The 25163-nt window shown below is 37.2% G+C and overlaps 1 protein-coding gene across 1 annotated transcript in view; it reads right to left on the bottom strand.

The window, feature by feature from the left end:
• Ccdc148 (coiled-coil domain containing 148) overlaps positions 1 to 25163 on the bottom strand; it is a 217675-nt gene that overhangs the window by 130730 nt on the left and 61782 nt on the right. Inside the window, 2 exon segments of the mRNA XM_071619395.1 lie at positions 19647 to 19853; positions 22179 to 22317. Of these exon segments, the coding sequence (XP_071475496.1) occupies positions 19647 to 19853; positions 22179 to 22317 (346 nt within the window).

Genomic DNA, 25163 nt, shown 5'->3' with positions numbered 1-25163 from the left:
TATATGCCTTTTATTTATTTATCTTGCCTAATTGTTCTGGATAAAATTTCTAGCACTATGTTGAAAAAGAGTAGTCAGAGGGGACACATTTGTTTAGCTTCTGGTCTTATAAGAAATGTTATCACTTTTTTTTCCATTCAGTGTGGGGTTGGCTATGGGTTTATCATGTACAACCTAATTTGTTCACCATTTTTATCATGGAGGGATTTTAAATTCTATAAAATGCTTTTTCTGCATGTATTGAGATGGTCATGTGATTTTTACCTTGATTCTATTTATGTGGTGTATTATATTATTGATTTGCATATGTTGAACCATCCTTGCATCCCTGGAATGAAACCAACTTGATCATGGTGTATGATCTTTTTAATGTGCTACTAAATTCTATTTGGAAAGAGTTTATTGAGGATAAAATGCATCTATAGTCACTAGGGGTATTGATCTGTAGTTTTTGTTGTTGTTATTGTGTAAGGTTTTTCTAGTAGAGTAATGCTGGATTCATAGAATGAATTTTAAAGGATTCCTTCCCTTTCAATTCAGTGGAATAGTTTGAAAAACTTTGGTGTTAGTTCTTAAAACTGTAGTAAAATTCAGCATTGAAACAACCTATACCAGGGCTTTTCTTTGTTGGGAGATATTTTGTACTGATTCAATTTCATGACTTCTTTTTGATCTTGTTGATTCAATTTGAATATTTCATATGTTCCGAAAATTTGTCCATTTCTTCTAGATTTTACAATTTATTAGCATATGGTTTTCCAAAATAATCCCTAATAATCCTTTGAATTTCCATTTATTAGTGGTAATGTTTCCTTTTTGTCTCTAATTTTATTTATTTGAGTCTTCTCTCTCTCTCTTTGGTTAGTCAAGCTAAAAGTTTCTATATCAGGCTTATCTTTTCAAAGAACCAACTCTGTTACATTGATTCTTTGTATTGTTCTTTCAGTCTATTTGTTTCTGTTCAGATCCTCATTCTTTCTACTGATTTTGCATTTGGTTTATTTTTGCTTTTCTGGGACATTGAGACACATTATTTATCTGAGATCTTTCTCTTTTTTAAAATGTACCTACATTTAATTGCTATAAACTTCCCTCTGAGTATTGCCTTTGCTGTAGGTTTTCATATGTTGTGTTTCATTTGACTCAAGGAACTTTTAAATTTCCCTTCTGTTTCAGTCAGGTGTTTGTTTGTTTGTTTGTTTGTTTCCTCTGTGACCAAAAGACCAGACAAGAACAGTTTTAGAGAAGGGGAGTTTATTTGGTGTTCATGGTTTCAGAGGTCTCAATCAACAGATTGACTCCACTGCTCTGTGCCCTACATGAGGCAGAACATAAGGGCAAAAAAAGTGTGATGGAGGAAAGCAGCTCAGGAAATGGAAATCAGGAAACACAGACGGCTTCACTCACCATGGACAAAATATGAACCCTAAAGGCATACCCCCAGTGTCCTATCTCTTCCAGTCACACCTTGCATTTGTACAGTAACCACCTAGTTATCAGCAGATAAATGTGCTGATTAGGTTTAGGCTCTCATAACCCAGTCATTTAACCTCTGAACTTTTTTGCATTTTCTCACACATGAGCTCTTGGGGAACACCTCATATCTAAACCATAATACCCTCTGACTTCTAGAATTACTGGTCAGTTAAAAGTGTGATTTTAATCTACATGCATTTGTATTTCTATAGTTTCTCTTGCTGTTGATTTCCTACTTTATTCCATTGTGATCAGAGAAGATGTAGAACATTATATCAACATTTTAAAATGTATTCAAACTTGTATGTGTCCTAACATATGGTCTATCCTAGAAAAGGTACCATGTGGGGCCTGGGGTTGTGGCTCAGCGGTAGAATGCTCAGGTGAGGCACTGGATTTGATCCTCAGCACTACATATAAATAAATAAAATAAAGGTATTGTGTCTACTTACAACTAAAAAAAAATGTTCTTTAAAAAAAAAGAAAAGAAAAGAAATGGTACCATGTGCTAGTGAAAAGAATGTGTATTCTCCAGTTGTTAGAATATTTTATACATATCTGTTAAATCTACTTGATCTATAATGTAATTTAATGTTTCATTGTAATTGTTGTTGTTGTTGATGATGATGATGCTCTATCTGTTGGTGTGAGTGGGGTACTGAAATGTCTTACTATTGCATTGGGGCCTATCTCTCCCTTTAGAATTAGATGCTTGTTTTATAAATTGGGTGATCCAACATTCAGTAAATACAGATTTATAATCATCACATCTTCTTGATGAACTGATCCCTTAATCTTATTATTTGTCTCTTCTTATTGTTTTTGTCTTAAAGTCTATTTTGTGAGAATTAAGTATACCTACTCCTGCTTGCATTCTGGATTCCATTTACATGGAATATCATTTTACACCCTATCTTTTTCAGTCCCTCTCTGTGTGTCTACAGAGGAAGTAAGTTCCTTGTAGGCAGCATATGTTTGGGTCTTGTTTCTTAATCCATTTACCCAATCTGTGCCTTTTAATTGGAAAATTAAGCCTATTTATATTCAGAGCTATTGTTTTCTTCTATTATTTGAAAAATATTCCTCTCATTCATCTTTGTGGTTGATGGTTTACCATATTGATAATATTTGAATATTTCCTATTTCTCATTTGTATATTTATTCTTCTAGTCAGATTTATTATTTCACATGTATTATGATGGTAATTTTCTTTCTTCTACCTCAAGGTGTACAATTCTCTTAAGTGTCTTTTGTAAGGTTGTCTACTTGACTTGAATTTCCTTAGTGTGACTATTTTGGAAGGTCTTTGTTTCTTCTCTGGAGAGAAGGATAAACTTACTATGTATAGTGATCTCAATTGGCAATTATTTTCTCTCAGAACTTGAAATTCATCATTTCATGCCCTCTTGCCTCTTAGATTTTTGCTGAGAAATGGTCTATTGGTCTAATGGGTTTTCCTTTAAATGTGACTTGGTTCTCTTCTCTTGCAGATTTTAATATTCTTTCTTTTTCCTATACTTGTGAATGTTTGGCTATAATGTGGAGAAGTTCTTTTCTGTTCCTATCTATTTGGGCTTCTAAAGGCCTCCTGTACCTGAATGCCCGTGTTTTCCCTAAGATTGGGGTAATTTTCTGCCATTATTCATGGAATAGGTTTTCTATGCCCTTTACCTTTATTTCTTCTCCCTTGAGTTTGCCAATTATGCAGGTATTTAGCTTTTTAATGGTGTCCCATAGATGTTGAATGCTTTCTTCATTCTTTTTTTCCTTTATTTCTATTTGAATATAACATTTTGAAAGATATTTTAAGCTCTAATATTCTTTCTTCTCCTTGATCTAGACTTTTGTTAAGGTTTCCACTATGTTTTTTAACTTACTGAGCTTTTCATTTCTAAGATTTCTGTTTGACTCTTTTTCAATATCTTTATCTCTTTGCTGAATTTCTCATTCATATTCTGCATTGTCTTTCTTATTTTATTTAAGTGTTCATCCATGTTCTCTTGGATTTTTTTGAGCTTTTAGAAAAATCATCCTTTTGAATTTTTGATCAGGCATTTCATCTATTTCAAAATCTTTGAAATTTGTTTAGTAACCATAGAAGGTATAATTTCTTATTTCTTGAATTTCTATGTCAAGATTTGCACATCTATTGGGATGATTATCTCTTCTGCTTTCATTTGATGTCCTTCTTAGTAAGCTGCTTTCTGGTGATGATGAGTATCAGTTGGGTAATGTTGAATTTATTTCTAGCTGAACTTCATAGTGTAATCTCGTTGTAGCTTCCTTGGCTGTGATTTGTAGGTATTGGCACAGTGCATAACATCAGAGTCAGAAAGCTCCACTTTCTTTGTGGGCTTTGCAAGAGTGGGAACACCCTAATAAATGAGGCAGGAGTGGTACACAAGCAGAGTATATGAGATGCACCTTCTGTGATTATTTGTGCAATGGTAACAGTAGACCTTATCAGGTGATGAGGATTTCCACAATTGCTGTTGATATTGACTCTGTTACTTTAAAGCAATTCAGATACTGGTTACTCCAGCCATAGTAAAGAGCCTGAAGATCTTACCCTCTAAATAAGAGGCAAGATTGTTGTCCAAGTCCCCTACCCCATCCCAATTCTTTCAGTTGTAGTTTCTACCAGGTACTGAGAGGAGTAAGTTGTGGTTGAAGCCGATTGAAATTCTCCTAGGTAGGGTACTTGCCAGAACAACTTAGCATGGAATGTGAGCAGTACCAAGCATAGTTCCTCTCCAGAGTGCCTTAGGCTGCATACCACAGAGGAGGGGCAAAAGTCAGGTCCCCAGATGCCTCTGAAGGCAATAGGAGTACTGGAACCACAAAATTCTGTTTTGGGAGGGTAGCAGTGGGAACCATATAGTTTGCCAAACTTGATCCTAGAGCCCTCAGTCATGGCACCTGTGCAAACCACATGTGACTGGTCATTATCCCAGTCTCAAGATAGCAGGTTCCCTGACATCTGATTCTAGAAGACCATCTCCTTAACCCCTGCCCCCTACATTCCAGTCCATATTCCAAACAGCATAGAACTTTCAGTAGTTTTGTGTCATTGTCACTATCCCAAGCTAAGGATGTCTTATGAGACACTGAGGCAGAGCAGTGGAATAACGCATTCCAGAAATGGAATATGTGCAGGGGTTTCTAACCCCCAGAGCAGTACAAATTCAGACAATAGGTCCCTTCTCAAGATGGTTACCTTCACTGGAAGGTACAATAAATTCCCTCTCTGAAATCAGTCTTCAATGCAGATCCTAGGTCTCTTATCTATTTAGGCTGTACTTATGCAAGGTTCTGGCTTATGAGCTGATTGAGCTCTCAGGGACAATTTCATCTTTATTCCTACAGAGGGGAGACTGCTCCTTCCCCTGCCATTGAACCTCATGACAGGTGCTGGGGTGTATTGTTTCTCTTGATGTGCTATTGTCCCAGGTCTCTGGATTTCACCAGGTTTCTGTCTTACTGCCATTGAATCCCAGTGTTCTTCTATGGTCACTCACCACAATATGCAATCACATACCTGTTACTTTGGTTCAACCCCAAGGAGAAGCAGAAATGTGCTGGGTGCCTCTGCTCTGCCATCTTTCCCTCTTATCTTTAAGACCAGATTTTTAAATTTTAGACTTCATTGTGAGAATATCCATCTATTTCACTGTGGTTTTATTTTGTATTTCTCAAATAATAAATGACATTAAGCATCTTTTCATGTCTTATTTTCCACATATATTCTTTAGTGAAGTAGCCAAATATTTCCCTTTTTTATTGGATTTTTTATTTTCTTATCATTAAGTTTTGACAAATCTTTATAAATTCTGGATCTGACTTCTTTATTAGACATAAAATTTGCAAATATTTCCTCCTAGTGGGTAGCCTGTGTTTTTGTAGTCTTATCTGTATTTTTCAATAGTTTTGAGTATATCCAATTTATCAAATTTTTTCTTTTAATATCCAAAGTACATGTATGAAGACATAAATTGCTGTGAACATACTTTATATACAGAGATATGAAAAATTGTGCTCTATATGTGTAATAAGAATCTAATGCATTCCACTGTCATGTATTTGAAAAATAAAACCAATTAAATATTAAAAAAGAAATAGTATAATTGGTACCATATCTAAGAAATATTTTCCCAATTCAAATACATAAACATTTTCTGTATTCTCTTCCCTTTGTATTACAGTTTTCAGTTTTACATGTAGGTCTGTGGCCCATTCTGAGTATATTTTTATAAAGAGCATGAAGTATGTATTGAAGTTCATTCATTCTTGATCTGGATATTCAATGGTTCACACCATTTTTCCATAATACTTTCCTTTTTACATGTAATTAATGTTATATCTTTGTTGAAAATGAACTGAACTTGATGTTTAGATCTATTTCTGGATTCCCTATCCTGCTCCACTAGACACACTTAGAAATTTTTAAATAGCTATGTATTTTATTTTTGGCAGGTTTAAAAAAAATCCTGACTTTCCAACTCCAGGTTGTGACTTCCTCTCTTAAATTAATCAGTACTTGAGATTATGTATGGTTGCCTGATTTTTTTATTACATAAAGTCACTATAACATACTAATATCTATATTCCTGACTAAGTATCTTCATTTGAAAAACATCTTGTGAGATGTTGTTATGACTTCCCACTGAAATATAAGGCTCTCATTATGAAAAACATTTAAAAGTACAGCCTGTTTAAACTTTAGAAAAATCAGACAAATGTGATTTTAAAACTAAGATATTTTAAACATAGGGCTACTTGGAATATTTTACTTGGAACTAATATGTATATTCATCAAGTCCCCACACCCTGTGGAATTTTAATTAGCTACCTGCCAAGGGGCACAAATAATATAATATAGCCATGTAGAGAAAAAGCCATTTGCTGTTGTGACCAGAAAACACTCTGGCATTGATGCCTATGGTTCCTCAGAGCTCTCTTGACTCTTCTGTTGTTATATATATGGACAACCAAAGGGAATTCCTTTGTGAATTCCCGCAGCTCTGTGTCTATAGGGAAACTGGTGATGCAAGGGATTCATTGCTAACACTGATTATATTGATGGTGCATAGCACAGTTGCCCACATAAGACACTAACAAATATCTTAAACTGGCAGAAACTACTGAATCCTTGCCAATTCCTATGGCACACTGAATATTCAAGCTCTCCAATGTTTTTTTCCATTCTCTGATCAAGGGAGCATCTTAAATGGGGATCTCTAATGCCCAAGAAGTTACCTGCTGTGTCTCTCATTATCAAAGAAATATTCCAAGAGATGATGCCAGAAATATAAATTAAAGCAAATAACATCTAGGACATTGATAGATATTGTGTGATTAAAAGAACCCTTTCCCTGCATATGTTCACTTAGACCATTTGGCTGATGAATAAGGGTTTTTTTGGCCACTTCCACCTCAAGGTGCTCTGATTCAGGGCCCTATGTACCAGAAGTATTAATTCCATTTTACATCAGAAAAGTGATGAGTTGTTATTGTTTCTGGATCCTGCTAATTTTTAAACTGTAAATCAACAAGTGGGTCAGTTCAAATCAGATAGTAGGACCCAGACACCATCTGTATCAGAACTTTTAGTTGTATACACAGAATCTATCCTAACTAACCACTAAGCTAGTTTAAGCAGAGAGCTACCAATTATAGGATTTCAGATGGCTCAGAAAATCTTTGGAAGGGTCAGAGAAGCAAACTCTAGACTAAGTGTCTAGAAACAATACTCAGAACCTTACACTATAGAGCTATTCCAGTAGAAACCACACTGCCTCTGGCACAACTGGGAACTTGGTGCCATCACAGAGGACATGATGCTTTTTCTTATGATCACTCCAGAAAATGGATCTTCATGCCATGTCTGTCTCTATACACCTCACTTTCTCTTTACATTCACTCATGTGTCTAGGTGTGGTATTCCTTGTATTTATCCAGCTTGGGGTTTGTTGAGATGCTTAAGCCTTGTTAAGTTTGAGGATAATATTTATTCAATATTGCTTATTTCATTCTCTCTGTCCTCTTTCTGTAGCTTTAATTATAATAAGCCTTCTTACCATGTTCCACATCTCTTATGCCCTCTATTCTATTTTACTTTTTTCTCTTATCATATTCTGCTTGAATTATCTTCTATTGACCTGTCTTCAACATCACTAATCCTGTTTACTGCTATGTCCTGTCTGCTATTAAAACCCTTCCAATGTATTCTTAACTTAGGTATTATATTTTATAGTTCTATAATTTCCATTTGACCTGTTTTTATAATTCTAATTCTCTACTGGACTATTACACATTTTCATCTATATTTTCTTTCATACTAATAATAAAGTTCTAGTCTTTTAACTAAAACATCTAAATAATTTCTGAGATTGTTTTATTCCTTATCAGTCATTTTTCCTATTTCTTTGAATATCTGGTAATCTTTATTATATGCTAGACATTGTGAATTATATATACAGGGTTGGGTTATGTTATTTGTCTCTAAACAGTATTAAGTCTTAGTGGGGAAGACATTTAAATTATCAGGAAAATCTGAATTTTGTGGATGTATTATTTTGGCTATTTGTAGAGCAGATCTGTTTCAGTTTTGTCCATGATCTTAGAATGGAGCCTATATCCCTAATGTATAGCCTTTGTGGGGGGCAGTGGCATCTAGCTGAATGCCTAGAGTGTCAGGATCTCTCCCATTTTGGCTGGGCTAGAACTCTAGTACTACACCTCCCCAGAATGGTATGACCTCTGGAATCTCTATTCACTTCTCAGTTTTCTGGTTGCTACTTTATGTTGGCCTTTTGGTATTTTGCCCTATGCATTCAGAGATTACCAGTTGGCAAAGCCCCCAAGGAGCATTTTTTTTTTTTTTTGGTGGGGGAGAGTGGGGAGGATACCAGGGATTGAACTCAGTGGCACTCAACCACTGAGCCACATTCCCAGCCCTAGTTTTTGTGTTTTATTTAGAGACAGACTCTCACTGAGCTGTTAAGTGCCTCCCCATTGCTGAAGCTGTCTTTGAACCCATGATACTCCTGCCTCAGTCTCTTGAGCCACTGGGATAACAGGCATTGGCCACCACACCTGGCTGAAGAGGAGGGGTATTTTTATGTACATTTTGAAGGTTATTTTCCTCCTCACCTCCCTACCCTCTTCCCTCAAATCCAAGCTGCCTTTGCAGTCCACACTCCAATCTCTTTTTTCCTTTACCTATCAAGACTGTTCAACATCTTTAGCAATTAGAGAAATGTTAAAAAAAAAAAACTATTCTAAGATTTCATCTTAACCCAGTCAGAATGGCAATCATCAAGAATACAAACAACAGTAAATATGGGTGAGGATGAGGGGAAAGAGGTAGATTCATACATAGCTGGTGGGAATGCAAATTAGTGCAACCATATGAAAAGCAGTATGGAAATTCTTCAGAAAACTTAGAATGGAACCATCGTTTGACCCAGGTATCTCACTACTCACTTTATACCCAAAGGACTTAAAATCAGCATATTACAGTGATGCAGCCACATCAATGTTTATAGCAGCTCAACTTACAATAGCTAAACTATGGAACCAACCTAGGTGCCCTTCAATAGATGAATGAATAAAGAAAATGTGATATATATATATTCATATGTATATGAATATTATATGTATATGAATATTACTCAGCCTTAAAGAAGAATGAGATGATGGCATTTGCTGATAAATGGATGGAGCTAGAGAATACCATGCTAAGCAAAATTAGCCAATCCCCAAAAACCAAAGGCCAAATGTTTTCTCTGATATGTGGATAATAATTCACAATAAGGCAGGGCAGCTAAGAAAGAATACAGTTACTTTAGGTAGAGGGGAGTGAAGGGAGGGGAGGGGTTATGGAGGTAGAAGGATAGCAGAATGAATCAGACATTATTACCAATGTACATATGACAGGTAGGATTCAACATGATGTACAACCAGAAGAATAGAAATTATACTCCATTTATATATGATGTATCAAAGTGCATCCTACTATCATGTATAACTAATTAGAACAAACAAAAAATGTTCTTAAAAAAGACTGTCATTTCCTGCTTATACCTTTCTACTTCATATTGAAAAATGACCTTATGAGGAAACCCATAATGAACATGAGGCTCTTTTTCAAAGATTCTCTTCTTTTAAGGCTCTTGTCCATGTGCTTGTTATCCAATGCCTGAAAACACTTTTTAAACATTTATTCCATTTTTATAGTTGATTACTATGTGAGAATGAGTCTAGTATCAGTTATTCATCATCACTAGAATTGGGACTCAGAAAATTCTACTTGATTAAAGTGCCACTCACATCTGACTTGTGGAACTCAAGTCCAATTTTGTTCTCCAACAGCAAAGGAGGCTGAAATCTGTGGAAAAAGGCAATTATGGAAGAAACTAATAACATGAAATACTATCAAATGTGGAAAGGGAGTTCAAATGATACTTACTTTAAAACAGTGTCTTCTGCCTCAACATTATCTGATTTTCTATTAGGGTTTGTTGAATAGGTCATATAATCAGCGAGAGATGGGAACAAAGTGCACAAAAACAAGATAAAGTAGAAAAGGAAATTAAGTTCCTGGTGATTTTGTTCATGCTTGAAATATACCTGTGTTATAGATAAGCCAGGTTTCATTTTCAAAACCACATCTGATTTTTTAGCATATTTAATGCTGACAATTAAGACTTGTACTTCTCTTCTTAATGACTTTGCATATGATAAACTTATTTCCACAGCAAAATTCTTCATAAATAAAGTAGGAAGAAGGCAGTGAAAAGAGGACTATATCAGAAGGTATTGAGAAGAAGGAAAAAATGCCAAAGGCATTTTTTACACTTCCCTTTACAGTATTTACTGAACACCTATCATGTTCCAAACTCTGAAAATTTTATTGTTGGGGAGGGTAGAGATGAATAAAATGGGTTTCTACTTTCAGTTGTGTTGGGGACATAGATTTGTTCAGTGAACTGTGATCATGATCACTGACAAGCCAGATTTATATATGGGGGTTAGGGAGAACAAAGAATGCATTGAATCTAAACATGGATTAAGGAAGTTTTTCTGCAGCACACATTTGAGCTGAATCATGAAGATAAGTAAGAATTAGCCAGACAAAGGAAGGTAGGAAAGTCATCCTAGGTAAAGCCACAATAGCAGGAGCAAAGAGGCACAGAAGCAGGAAATATAGTGGTGCACTGTGCAGTGGTAGGGGAAGAGGATAGTGGATGAAAGGAATTCTACATTGTAAAGTGTGAATTGGAGTGTGCCCAGAGAGAGTCTGAAAAGGGTAAGAGGGTCCAAGTTATTGAGGACCTGGAAAGCCATACTAAGCTTGGCCAATATTGTAAGCAAAGGGTACCACTGAGAAGTTATCAGGATTAATGTGAATTGCATTTGAGCATTCTGTCCACAATTCTGGGGAAAGTTTTTAAAATATTAAAATGTGAGAAATAGCCATTACAGGGCTGAATAAACATTTGATGATACAATATTCATGAACAATAACCGGGGCCCAGTGATGAAAGGGGCAGAGAGCTGAGAGAGAAAGTTTTCTTAAGTTTTCAAATAGCTATAAGAGAATAGGAAGCCAAGTTTCAAGAAAGAAATACAAATTTCCTGCAGGAAAATGAAGATTTCCATTTTTGACACCGACTTTAAGAGATCTATAGACATTTAATATAATCACCATGTTGCTGAGTATATGAAGTTCAACAGAAAGCTTTCCAGGGATAGTAAAAAATATTTGAGACTAATTAGCACTCTCAGGTAGGTAAAATCACGAGGCTATTTAGGGGCTGACTGAAGTATACAGAGAGAACAACAAGAATGAGGACAGAAAACCTGGAAGATGCCAGCATTTTAGGAAAGGGAAACAATAAGAAATACACAGGCAGACTAAAAATCACTTAAGACATGGCAATAGAAATACTTTGATGGAATCTGAGGGAGTGACGAATGTCAGAAATGGAGTGATGAACAGGGTGGAGAGGTCCGGGAGGATCAGGATAAAGAGCACTGGTTGATTTAGCTATTCTGGGTCTTTTATTTTTCCACATGAATTTCATGATTGCTTTTTTTATTTCTATGAGGAATTCCATTGGGATTTTGATTGGAATCACATTAAACCTGTATAGTGCTTTTGGTAGTATGGTCATTTTCATAATATTGATTCTGCCTATCCAAGAGCAAGGTAGGTCTTTCCATCTTCTAAGGTCTTCTTTGATTTCTTTCTTTAGGGTTCTGTAGTTTTTATTATATAGATCTTTCACCTCTTTTGTTAAGTTGACTCCTAAGTAATTTTTTTTGAGGCTATTGTAAATGGGGTAGTTTGCCTCATTTCCCTCTCAAAGGATTTGTGACTGATGTACAGAAATGCCTTTGATTTATGGGTGTTAATTTTACATCCTGTACTTTGCTGAATTCATTTACTAGTTCTAGAAGTTTTCTGGTAGAGCTTTTTGGGTCTTCTAGGTATAGAATCATATCATCAGCAGATAGTGCTAATTTAAGTTCTTCTTTTCCTATATGTATCCTTTTAATTTCTTTCATCTGTCTAATTGCTCTGGCCAGTGTTTCAAGAACTATGTTAAATAGAAGTGCTGAAAGAGGGCATCCCTGTCTTATTTCAGTTTTTAGAGGAAATGCCTTCAATTTTTCTCCATTTAGAATGATGATGGCCTGGGACATAGCATAGATAGCCTTTATGATGTGGAGATATGTTCCTGTTATCCCTAGTTTTTCTAGTGTTTTGAACATGAAGGGTTGCTATATGTTGTCAAATGTTTTTTCTGTGTCTATTGAGGTGATCATATGATTATTATCCTTAGCAGCAAGAGTGAAGCAGGTGGTATTACTATACCAGATCTTAAACTATACTACAGAGCAAGAGTAACAAAAACAGCATGATATTGGCACCAAAACAGACTGGTAGACCAATGGAACACAATAGAGGACACAAAGACTAACCCACAAAATTAAAATTATCTTATATTTTACAAAGGTGCCAAAAACATGCATTGGAGAAAAGATAGCCTTTTCAACAAATGGTACTGGGAAAACTGGAAATCCATATGCAATAAAATGAAATTAAACCCCTATCTCTCACCATGTATAAAACTCAACTCAAAGTGGATCAAGGACTGAGGAATTAAACAGAGACTGCATCTAATAGAAGAAAAAATAGGCCCCAACTTCATTAATAAGACTTCTATACTGCAAGAATTAAAACTAAAAATCAATAAATGGGATGGATTCGAACTAAAATGTTTCTTCTCAGCAAAAGAAACAATCTGTGAGGTGAATAGAGAACCTACATCTTGAGAGCAAATTTTTCCCCTCACACATCAGATAGAGCACTAATCTCTAGGGTATATAAATAACTCAAAAAGCTAAACACCAAAAAAACAAATAACCCAGCCAATAACGGGCCAAGGACCTGAACAGATACTTCTCAGAAGAGGATATACAATCAATCAACAAATATATTTAAAAAGTTCACCATCTCTAGCAATTAGAGAAGTGCAAATCAAAACTACTCTATGATATCATCTCATTCCAGTCAGAATGGCAGCTGTCAAGAATACAAACAAAAATAAGTGTTGACGAGGATGTGAGGAAAAAGACACACTCATATGTTGTTGGTGGGACTGCACATTGGTGCACCCACTCTGGAAAGAAGTATGGAGATTCCTTGAGAAACCTGGAATGGAACCACCATTTGACCCAGCTATCCCTATCCTTGGTCTATATCCAAAGGACTTAAAAACAGCATACTACAGGGACACAGCCACATCAATGTTTATAGCAGCACAATTCACAATAGTTAAACTGTGGAACCAACCTAGATGCCCTTCAGTAGATGAATGGATTTAAAAATATGAGGCATAAATACACAATGGGATATTACTCAACTATAAAAGAGAATAAAATCATGGCATTTGCAGGTAAATGGATGGCATAGGAGAAGATAATGCTAAGTGAAGTTAGCCAATCCCCTAAAAAACAAATGCCAAATGTTTTCTCTGATATAAGGTGATGACTCATAGTGGGGTTGGGAGAGGGAACATGGGAGGGATAGATGAATTCTAGATAGGGTTCAGGGGTGGGAGGGAAAGGAAGGGGGCAAGAGGTTAGTAAGGATGGTAGAAACTGATGGACATCATTATCTAAAGTACATGTATGAAGACACGAATTGGTGTGAACATACTTTATATACAGAGATAGGAAAAATTGTGCTGTATACATGTAGTAAGAATTGTAATGTATTCCACTGCCATTTATTTTTTAAAAAATAAATAAAATAATAGTCCTGGTTGAATTAAGTAATATGGATGTCCACTTGAACTTGAGAAGAGAGTTTTAGTGAGCTGGAGAGATAAGAGGAACTGGGTATAATAAGGTAGATGAATCTTTTAAAATGTTGATTTCATGTGGAAAGGCAAACATAGGGACTTCCCAGGAACAGAGGAGAGGATGACTTAAATCAAAGGAAATTTTCTTTGGGTAAGAACTGTTTAACCATGCTTATAGACAGAGGGAAACACTAAAAAGAGTTACAGATCAAAATAAGCAAAGTAGATAGTCAGTAGAATCAAGTGTCCAAAGTATTACGTGGGTCAGAGTTTCAAACTTTAAGGAGAAGGACTGAATTCAAACTGTCAGAGGAATCACATCCTGTGTCTACAAGAGGTCCAGGGGCTAGCAAGACGCAGAAAGACAGCATGTGAGAGGGAGGAATTAGGATTGTTCACCCCCCAATGACTTAATTTTCTTGATAAAGTAGGAGGTGGTTGTCTCCTGGGAGTCTGTGCATGGAGGTGTAAGGTAAGGGAGTGGTGACCATTCTACACAGTCATAAAAGGAATAGGAAAACGAAGGACAGGACCAGGACCAAGGCGTTTCAAGTTGCATGGAGAATCCAGATGATGGTGACTTCCCTAGCAGCACTCAGCTACCCAGCACAGAAGCACAGTCACTTATGAGATGGCTCTGGTAATGAAGATGCCCAGCCCTGTTGCAGAAAGATAAGGATGCAAAGGAATTAATTATACAGCTAGCAGAGGGGTCTAGGCTGTACACAGGCAGAGACTATAGTCTGAGAAAACCTAGAGGGTCAACGAGCAGGTTTTGTTGGGAAGAATGAAGGTGCGACTTCTCTTTTGTCTCATCACTCTGGTGAGAGATGTAAATAGCTCTTCTTTTTACAGCAACTGTTACTGACAGAAAAGTAAAATAAAACAGAGTTCACATTATTTCAAAATTCCTTTAACATTTTTCTGCAAAGACACAAATTATCTAAATCACTCCCTAAAAGACCTTTTAAATTCTAAGACTAATAATAAAATTATGGTTACATGTTTAATTAATGTTTATTATAGCTAGCATATTAGTTTTAGAAAGTCAAATTTATGATACAATGAAGCAATATTTTTTACATTCTGTGGGTCTAATATATAGCATACTGGGACCTAAAGTATAATAAAAATATTTTATTATTTTGTAGAACTCTGGAATACAACCTGCGTGGGGCTGAGATAGTATTGAATTTCAAGATGAATGAGTCAATATGAACCTTAGGCAAGTTACTTCATGTTTCAGGACTCAGCTTTCAGACTTGCAAAATGAAGTGTAGGGATAAATCCCCAACTCTTCTGGCACATTAAAAAATCATAATTAAAAAATAAGCATAATATAACATTTTAAATTACTGCAAATTTATAGATACAGCTCTTCCTTTTAGGATGTATCTTTGGTCCCAACTACAATGTGAGTTTCAGCCCTTCATTAGGAACACACATTCTGATGAAAACACTGTCTCTGTAGGAAACAGAATCATTTTACCACAATTCTGTTCCAACTTCTTCACTTCCTACCTATATTTGTCTTTTAGAAGTTTATTCCCTAAAAATTCAGAAATATTTGTTCACCCTTGTCTCACTTCACTTTCTTTTATTATAACAAAGTATTTGAGGTTGGTAACTTATAGGTAAATAGTTTTATTTGTATCAAAATTCTAATGGCTGAAGGGTCCAAACTGCATGGTGCCAGCATTTTGGCAAGGCCTCCTGGCTGTGTGCCAACAGGGGATAGAAAGAGAAAGAGAACTGGCTGCCTGAAGAAAGGACCAAGAATGTGGGATGGCTTCACTTTATAATAACATGGTCATATGAGAGCTAGTTTCACTCTGTGAGACCAGCACTGATCCCTTTCCAGATAGTGACCCATGACCTAATTACCTTCTGCTAGGCCTCACCTCTGTAAGGTCCTACCACTTCTCAGCATCACCACATGGGGTGAGACTTCCAGAACAAGAACATTTAGGAGGGAGGCACTCAAACTATACCCAAACCATAGTAATCCTCTGTGACTAAGCCTCTCTAAGCAGACTCCACATTCTGTTGTGACATAGAGTCAGGCCTCTGATTTCAATAGGCAAACCCTCTGCAGAAACTTTTGCAAATTCTCTGATTGAGTATACTATCAGAGAATGCATATAAAGCATCTGTTAGAATGCTTGATATACAGGAATATCATATAGGGTATGCCTGACACAGTGGACAGCATGAACTGTGGGGAATCATTAAAACACATTTTTGTCTCCCATTCAGATGGTTCTTCTGTCACCAGATGAAAACTCAGACAAATATATGAGTCATTCTTGGGTTGCACAGGGGCCTATGGTAAATATAAAACATAAAATATAGTCTTGATTCAAAATCAAAGTGTGCAATTCCAATAGTTTGGTCTATTCCTTTCTCTCTATTCAGAAGGTGAGTTCTCTTTTGATTCCCTAGATGCTTAGTCCATTAGGGCCCACAGGTGAGGAAGGAAAAGGGAAAGAGAGCTAAAGGAAGGAATAACAAAGTTCTCATTTAACAGTGACTGTTACTATTCTAAGCAAACCTTGCAGGAAGTTAATGCCGACTCTTACCCCTTAGCAATTTTGTAGCCTTTATTGCTAGTTGTACCCATCCTAGAATAATGTCCCTGATGTACATTTTCTTTAGTGAAAGAATGTGAGAGGATGCATCTCCCCCTCTCCCTCCACCCCTTGCCCTCCCTGCTTCCCATGAACTGAACAGTTTTCCTCCATAGCACCTATCAGCCAGGATGCTCTTGGCAATAGAGTCAGACAACCATGGACTGAATCTTTGAAACCATGATTCAAAATGAACTTTTTCTCCTCTAAGTTGTTCTTGTCAGATATTTCAGTCATTTTTTTTCCACCTATCAGTTTCCCATTTATTGTTGTTCCACCTAACTGGGGGATTCATCCACGTCTGGAAGTAGCACAGTTGGGCAGAAAAATCTTAGGGAGGATATCTTTGACAATGACACCTTTCCACTAGCCAACAATTTCTTAAATAGGGTACATAAAAAAGATTAATAGTATTCCAATAGGACTTTCCATCTTCCATTTAGGTCTAAGAAGTTGAAAAGAACGTTGCTCCCACTTTAACAGCAAAAATTTAAAAAGCTGAACTGCCTACATTAGGACTTATCTTAAGCCTGTCAGAGAGCAGAAGTCAGAGAGCAATAAACTAGCCTGACATTTAAGGGAAGACAGGCTTCAAGTAAAATTAATAAGTTTTGTAAATCCAAACACAACATTAAGATAAGCCATTGACTGGGAGAAAAAGAAAAAAGGAAACAAAACTTGTATGTGGAATATGTAAAGAGTACACAAATGAGTAAGAAAAAAAGCAGATAACCCAATGGGAAAATGGGCAAAAGACTTGAGCAGACAGACATTCCACAGAAGAAGATAACCAATTGGATAATATATGAAAAGATGTTTAATATTTCATTATATGTATATTTCACAGTTTATTTATATGCTTTTCTGTTAACAGAAATTTTCATTATTTCCAGATACTTGTTTTTATGATAATAGTGCTATGAACATTCTTGAACGTGTCTTTTAGTGAACGTATGTTCTAAATGGAAATGAAAACCATAATGAGGTACCAGTACTCAGTCACTAAATAAACTAAAATTAAGGACTGCTAATACCAATACCGGTGAAGATGTGAATGAGATGAATCTGGTTGTAAATTTTTACAATAATTTTGGAAAACCTTGGCAATATTTTTCAAAGCTAAATGCACTGAAACTTTAAATTCAACAATTTTGCTCCTAAATATCTACCCAATAGAAATGAGCACATATGTTTACCAAAAGACATGTTCAAGAATTTTCATACCACTATTATCAAAACAACAAGTATCTGGAAATAATGAAAATTTCTATTAACAGAAAAGCATATAAACAAACTATGAAATATATATACAATGAAATACTAAACAAGAAAGAAAAAATGATGGTAACATGAAACAAGAATGAAACACATCATGAGCACAAGAAGTATAAAGGCATGGGGGGGGGGGGGTAGTATTTGCTAAGAAGAACCATGAGGGAGATTTCTGGCTTCAGAAAACATTCTATATATTAATCTTGGGTGTCTCCTTGGGGAGGTATGTAAATAAACTTCATCAAATAGCATAGTTAGGTACTATGCACTTTTCCACATATATGTTTAACTTAATGCAATATAATACAAAGAAAACATTACCTATAGCATAGCTCCAGGGCTAATGATAATATGGGCAGAATGAATATAAACAGACAGGAGTATGAGGACTTGTCAGGGCCCCTTGATCCTGTGTGTTTCCCATAAGTGTACAACAGAGAAGAAAACCACTTTAGCTCTGGAGCCTGTAGTGGATTAACCTTGATGCAGCTTCTCTTCTTTAGGTCCCAAATTTATACAGTGTAAAAAGAAATATCTTTTTGTTATAAAAACTGCAGAACAAGCATTTTTTCTCAAATGTTTAAAAATAAAGATACTTGTTTTTATATACTTTTGTTGTAGTGTCATCTTTCGGGATGCTTTCTATCAAGAGAATAAAGCTTCTTGTGCTATCCCCAAACTACTACATCATCTACTAACCAATAAAGATCTGAGAACTTTTACTAGACATATGCTATGCCTTGAAACAATATTAATTTTTAATGGCCTTTTCAACTTTTCAAGGATGGTTGTGTTAGTCAGCTTTTTGTCACTGTGACTAAAATATCTGACAAGAACAACCAAGAGGAGAAAAAGTTCATTTTGAATCATGGTTTCAAAGATTCAGTCCATGGTTGTCTGACTCCATTGCCATGGGCCCAAAATGAGGCAGAGCATCCTGGCTGATAGGTGCTATGGAGGAAAACTGCTCAGTTCATGGGAAACAGGGAGGGCAAGGGGTAGAGGGAGAGGGGGAGATGCATCCTTTCACAGCATGCCCCTAGGGACCCATCTCTGTCAGCCACACCCCACCTGCCTAAGGTTTCTACCCTGTTAATCCATTCAAACTAAAATAGACTGATTGGGTTACAGCTCTCATAATCTAATCCTTTCATTTCTGAATATTCCTGCATTAACACAGGCACTTTGGGGGGACATCTTAAATCCAGACCATAACAAGGGCCATATCCACATCAGGCTTCCAAGACTCCAGCACTTGTGATGTCAGGATTGCAGGTGCTCCCAACACAGCAGCCTCTCATTCTTTCAGTTTTGCCACTGCGGTAGGTCCTCTGTATTTCCCTGTGAGCATCAGATAGCAGCCCTTAATCCTTCCAACTATCAGGTTTACCCTTTAACTTGGAGCCATTCCAGAGGTCCTCTCACTGGGTCTAAGCAGGAAAAAAAGTCACCTCATCCCCCACATTTTGTTGAGGGTTACATACAACCCACCAATCTTCCCCTAACATATTCCTCACGAAACCTCTTTCCTCTTCCTATTTTGCATATCTCTGATATGAATGAGAAGTCTGAGAGTCTTTGAGCACTAGACAGTTTGTAACTGCACCGCATTTTCATCCCACACTTTACTCTGTTGCCCAGCATCTACAGTTAATGTTAGGTGTCTCCATCGAAATATCCTATTATAGTGATTTCAGATTGAACTTTATGAAATTGTTGATTATTGACTATTTTTGACCTAAAAGAATTGAAAATTAATATGGTCCAAACTAACAGTTTTATTCAGGATAGGCTTTTCAGAGAAACTGAACTTTAGGTTGGATTTGAACAAAAGGAAAAGTGGGTTCTCCAATGAATACCCAAAAAAATACTAAAACAGCTTCTGTGAGCACCTTACCTTGGCTTTCAGATCAGCACACAGGTCCTGTTGCTTTTTTCTGTCCTTAGCCAATATGCTCTCCATTTCATGAGCTGCACAGGCCTCAAGGAGGGTAAGTACTGCCTTCTGTATAAAGTCTTTCCTATTCTTATTCCAATTTTCTATCAAGATCCTTCGCTGCTCCCTAGCAAAGTGATATTGGTCACAATGTTTCTCATGTTCTACCTGAAAAGATAATAGATGGTGAACTCTTATCATTGTTAAAATGAGCCTATGATGTATGTCATTGTTATAAAAATGAATAGAATTAATTATAACCAATGATTTTAAAAAACTGGGACAAACATCTTAATAGTAAACACAGTAACTAAGACTGGCAATTGAGAAAAAGGCATTCAAGGTTTACAAGTCCTTTTATGTATTTATTTATTTATTTATTTATTTATTATTGGTTGTTCAAAACATTACAAAGCTCTTGACATATCATATTTCATACATTAGATTCAAGTGGGTTATGAACTCCCATTTTTACCCCAAATACAGATTGCAGAAACAAGTCCTTTTATAAATCCTTACTTTCCTCATATAGAATGGGTTCAGACCAAGTGGTCTCTAAAGAAACTTTCACTTCTAAGTGGCATGATTCAGTGAACAGAAAGCAAGACTCCCTCCATATATAATTTTAAGTGCACCATTTTTTAAGTCAGTTGTTGGCATCGTTTAACAATTATATCAAGTCTTTATGACAACGTAAAACATAAGCATAAAAATTGCTACAATAATCCTGAAGATTCAGTTTGCTTTTAATTATCAAAACATTCAGATGTTAGAATGACTAAACTTAATTATAGCAATGACATTTAGCCTTCTCATCCTACATTCTTGAGGGATATGACATTGTCACATAGTAACTAGGGACACTTTTGGCAGTGATTCTCAATCATGGAAAGTATCAGAGTATGGGGTTGGCAGGGGGTGAAGGGGGTACACAAAGAGCAGAAAAGAAGAGCCTGAGAGTTTAAAAATCTCCTGCAAATGATTCTGAGGATCTCATACAAAGGTGTGTTTTCTGAACTAAAGCATCACTGATCTAAATAATTCTTTAGTTTTTCAGTACAGACCACACCTTTGCATTGACATACTATTTAATTCCTAAGTGGTACGAGAAAAGAAGCTAGCAAGCAGGATAGAGTATGTCCCACCTAAAATAACACTTTAGGTATGGTTAAATAGACACATGATCAAACAGACTATGATCTCACTTAAACCAAGTATCAGCTACTAAAATGTGTTCTGAAAATGTTTTAGCTTTGTTAATAAGGTTAAAAATATATTTAACATCTGTCAAACATTAAGAAGGGAATGATACACCATGCAGAAACATGGTCTAATTGATCCAATGTAGAATAAAAATGCAAAAAAAATCATGTAAATTGTAGAAAAAAATATAAAAATCTACAGGTAACAATGGCAGCTGGTCACAGAGGCAAATAAAATTGATTAGGAATAAAAGAAGATATAATTTAGTAAATTAAGAATGTAAAAAAATTCAGAATTAATTATTTATTATGTAAGAGGTATCTGTTTTAGACCAGAATTTAAACAATTAATTGTTGAAATGGTGGTGACAGGGAAAGAATAGGAAGAATGTGGGAAATAGTCACTCTAACTATGTGGACTTTGCTTCAGTTTCTTAATGAGAAAATAAGAATAACAATAGTATTACTTTCACCCACTGCTATGTGTGTTAAAAGGAGTTTCCCTAAAACTGATGTACAGTAATTTCTATACACATGTGAGTATTGCTGTTACTTGCTTAATTTAAAACAATAATAAAAGTACAGGGTATGTGATAATATTTTGTAGCATTAAAAATCAAGAGCCTATACATGCTTGTTTACATATAATTTATAAGACAAGTCATTGTAAAATTAATTGGTGATATGGTAACCTCTATTTTCTTGTCTTTGTGGGTTTTCCCATGAAAGAATGAAACAATAATTTTCCAATTCCTTCTCATGGAAATTTAAGTCATGTCTTTGAGTTCTGAATTTGGGGTCTTTGTGTTTTCTACCCACATAGGGGAACAGGCAGAGTTGCTGTGATGGGGAAGATACGGGTAAGTGACATCTCTCAGGGTGAGTGTTGGCATCCTTATGACTAGAGGGGCTGAGGTGTGGCAGACTTTGTGGATGCAAGGGCAAGCATTTAACCTTCAGGAAAGATCCAGACGTGGTGGAACCTCTGAGAGTAGGCAGGTAACTGTTTGTAAACCTGAGGATCAAACACTAGCGGAGCAGCCTAGGAGCCATGGTGAAGATTTCTGGGGCAAGTTGCCAGACAGGCCCTTACCTGCTTATGGACTATATAGATTTTGGAGGAAAAAGGACCTGCACAGACTTTCAACCTGTAATTCAACTATTTTCTATAGAGTAGGAAAAACAATACATTTTAGATTATTTTCACACACACACACACACACACACACACGTGCACACACACATATCTCCATAATCATTGACCCCTAAAACAATTTCAACTTGCACTCACCAAGTCATGCCTAGATTTGTGAGGAAAATATCTTTGTAACATATCGAGATACAGAGTCCTTCTGCCAAAGAGATCTCCAGGATACTGATCTAAAATAGCCTGGTAAATCCAGTGGTCTTCTTCACTTAGTTGGAAGTTTCTGAAAGCAACAAAAATATTATAACATATAGTTTAGAAATTATGAACTTTAGATTTTCCAACATGGCAGCCGGCGAGCAGGCAGCACTTTCAATACCTCCACAGTAACGGGATCAGAGAGACCCATTAATACACCTACATGCTACCTGCTGAGAAACTTCTAGCAAAATTCCGCTGAAAGGAGACCTGCCGGGAATTAGTAAGTTTATTGGAAGTGTCAGTTTGTCTCGGCCACAAGGCGCAGGGGCCCAGTCCCGCCGGTGAACGTTCAAACAGCCGCTGCCTTCCTCGGGCCCCTGCCGGTCCTGCTCTGTGAACTGCCCCTGGCGGTTCGGCGCTGCAAACGACCCCCACCCCTCGGGTGAACAGCTCCCGCCCGCCCGGCTCCTCGAACAGCCCCGCCCGCACGGTGAACAGCCCCACCCGCCCGACACTGGGAACAGCCCCGCCCGCACGGCAAACGGCCCCGCCCACTAGGCTCTGCGAACGACCCCACCCAACCTGCGAAAGGCCCCGCCCGCCCGGCTCAGGAGGCGACGTGAAGGGACTCTAACCAAGCCTTTATGAAATAGCGAACTGGGAGCTAAAACCAGAGATTGAGTCAGACCAGAGACAAGCCAGTCCCACCCCTCCCTTCGGATACTCCGGCAAGGAGCCAGGGGCCGCCATAGCAGAGAGGGGAAGTCACCAGAGTTCGGCCAACGAGATTCCTTCCCAGCGGAATCTACTTTAGCAGGTGTGTGACTCCCACCAACACCAGATACAAACAACCCGGAAACTTCAAAAATCTCTCAGTGGGCGTGACCGTAAGGGCCAAGGGACTCCCGAACCCAAACTCCCCCTACTGCCAGTGACGTGGGAGTGACTGTAGGGGTGGAGGGAAGCAGAGAAGACTCCCAACCCCCAACTCCCCCAACCGCCAACAGAGAGGGTGAGACAGTAGGGGCGGAGGGAAACAGAGGTCACTCCTGACCCCCAACTCCTCCTACCGCCAGCGGAGTGGTCGTAATTATAGAGGCTGAGGGTAGCAGAGGGGATTCTCGACCCCCAACTCACATTACCACCAGTGGCAACACCCAAGGTCTTAGCCGCCAGCTTCCCAGGGCGTGCCCACCAAAGGGTTCCAGAAAAACTAAACTATTGTCTCCCAGACCATAGCTCCACAGCACTGGGGCTTAGATGAATGGTAGAGAGAGTGCTCAGTCGTTCGGGAAATAGGGCACGCAGTGGGGCTGAAAGTGTAACCAGATCCTTGGGGAACCGCCTCTGGTGAACAGGACCTGGCTGGCTGGCAGGAGGAAGGGGAGGAGGGGCAGGAGAAGTGGAACGACTCTGGACTAACAGGATTGAGAGACTCCCAGGAGCTGCCTTACAGGGATTGCTGTTGACACATACAGGGCAAAACTCAGCCTGGAGGGCACAGCTCTGCCTACAGGAAGAGAAGAAAATGGATCTCTAAGACCTAATTCAATTACTTATTTTATTTTATTCTATTTTTTCTCTCCCCTTTTCCTTCTTTCTTTCCCCTTTCAATTTTTATTTTTCTTTCCATTCTCCTCTATTCTATCTATCTCCCTCTCCTTCTTTCTTTTTAAGAGCACCTTCTTTCCCCTTCTCCCCAACTTTCATCCCAAGCATTATGTCCTCCATTATGTGTAATGGTCTAAATGCAAATAGGTGAATGTTTCGAGGCTGTCTATAGGGCTCCTAAATACCTAGCTACTACCAACACCCTGATCCAATCGACAGTTAGTATCCCCCTTCAGTAGAGCAACCTTCTAAAGTAGCCAAGACATACTAACCCTTATACCTTCATAGCACCTAACCTAAACATAAAGACCTAAGAACAAACAACAAATCACTATATGCATACAGAATCCGGAAGCCCTTTATAAATTGAATGAATCAGCTTTAAAGTACAATAAAGCCCGACATCTCTAGGCATAATCTCCCACCACAAAGGAGAGACAACAGAGATACACAAAGCCAAAACAAATGTATAGGAGAAAGCAGTTACAAAGCAGTTAAACAGAGCTGGAAAGTAACGTGAACACCATGAAAAAACAAGGGAAAAAAGGAATACAAACAATGCAGGACAACTTAAGTCTACAGGAGGACCTAGAAGCATCAGAAGCATGGATAGGGAAAGAACTCAAGGCATACCTAACTCAGATGGAAAGGAATATTAGAGAAGACATGAGACAGCAAGTCGAAGCAATAAAAGTATATTTTGAAAATGAATTAAACAAACAAATTCAAATGGCAAAGAACGAGCTTTACCAGGAGATAGAAATCTTAAAAAAAAAAAAAACCAAACAGTAATCCTAGAAATGCAGGAAACTATAAACCAAATTAAAAATTCAAACGAGAATATTACAAATAGACTAGATCAAGTAGAAGTCAGAACATCAGATAATGAAGACAAAGTTTATCAACTTGAAAAGAATATAGTCAACACAGAAAAGATGCTTAAATCCCATGAGCAAGCTATTCAAGAGATATGGGATGTCATAAAAAAAACAAATTTGAGAGTCATCGGGATAGAAGAAGGCATTGAGATTCAAACCAAAGGAATGGACAACATATTAAATGAAATAATTCTAGAAAACTTCCCAGAGATGAAAGATGGAATGGATTGCCAAATCCTGGAAGCCTACAGGACCCCAAACATTCAAAACCATAATAGACCAACTCCAAGACATATAATTATGAAGATAGCCAACATACAGAACAAGGAGAGAATATTAAAAGCTACGAGAGAAAGGAGGCAGATTACATTCAGGGGTAAACCAATTAGGTTAACGACTGATTTTTCATCACAGACTTTGAAAGCCAGAAGATCCTGGA

Source organism: Marmota flaviventris, chromosome 11, assembly GCF_047511675.1.
Source record: "Marmota flaviventris isolate mMarFla1 chromosome 11, mMarFla1.hap1, whole genome shotgun sequence".
NCBI lineage: Eukaryota > Metazoa > Chordata > Mammalia > Rodentia > Sciuridae > Marmota > Marmota flaviventris.
Note: the sequence above shows the minus strand (reverse complement) of the source record. Positions and strands in the feature narration are given on the sequence as shown.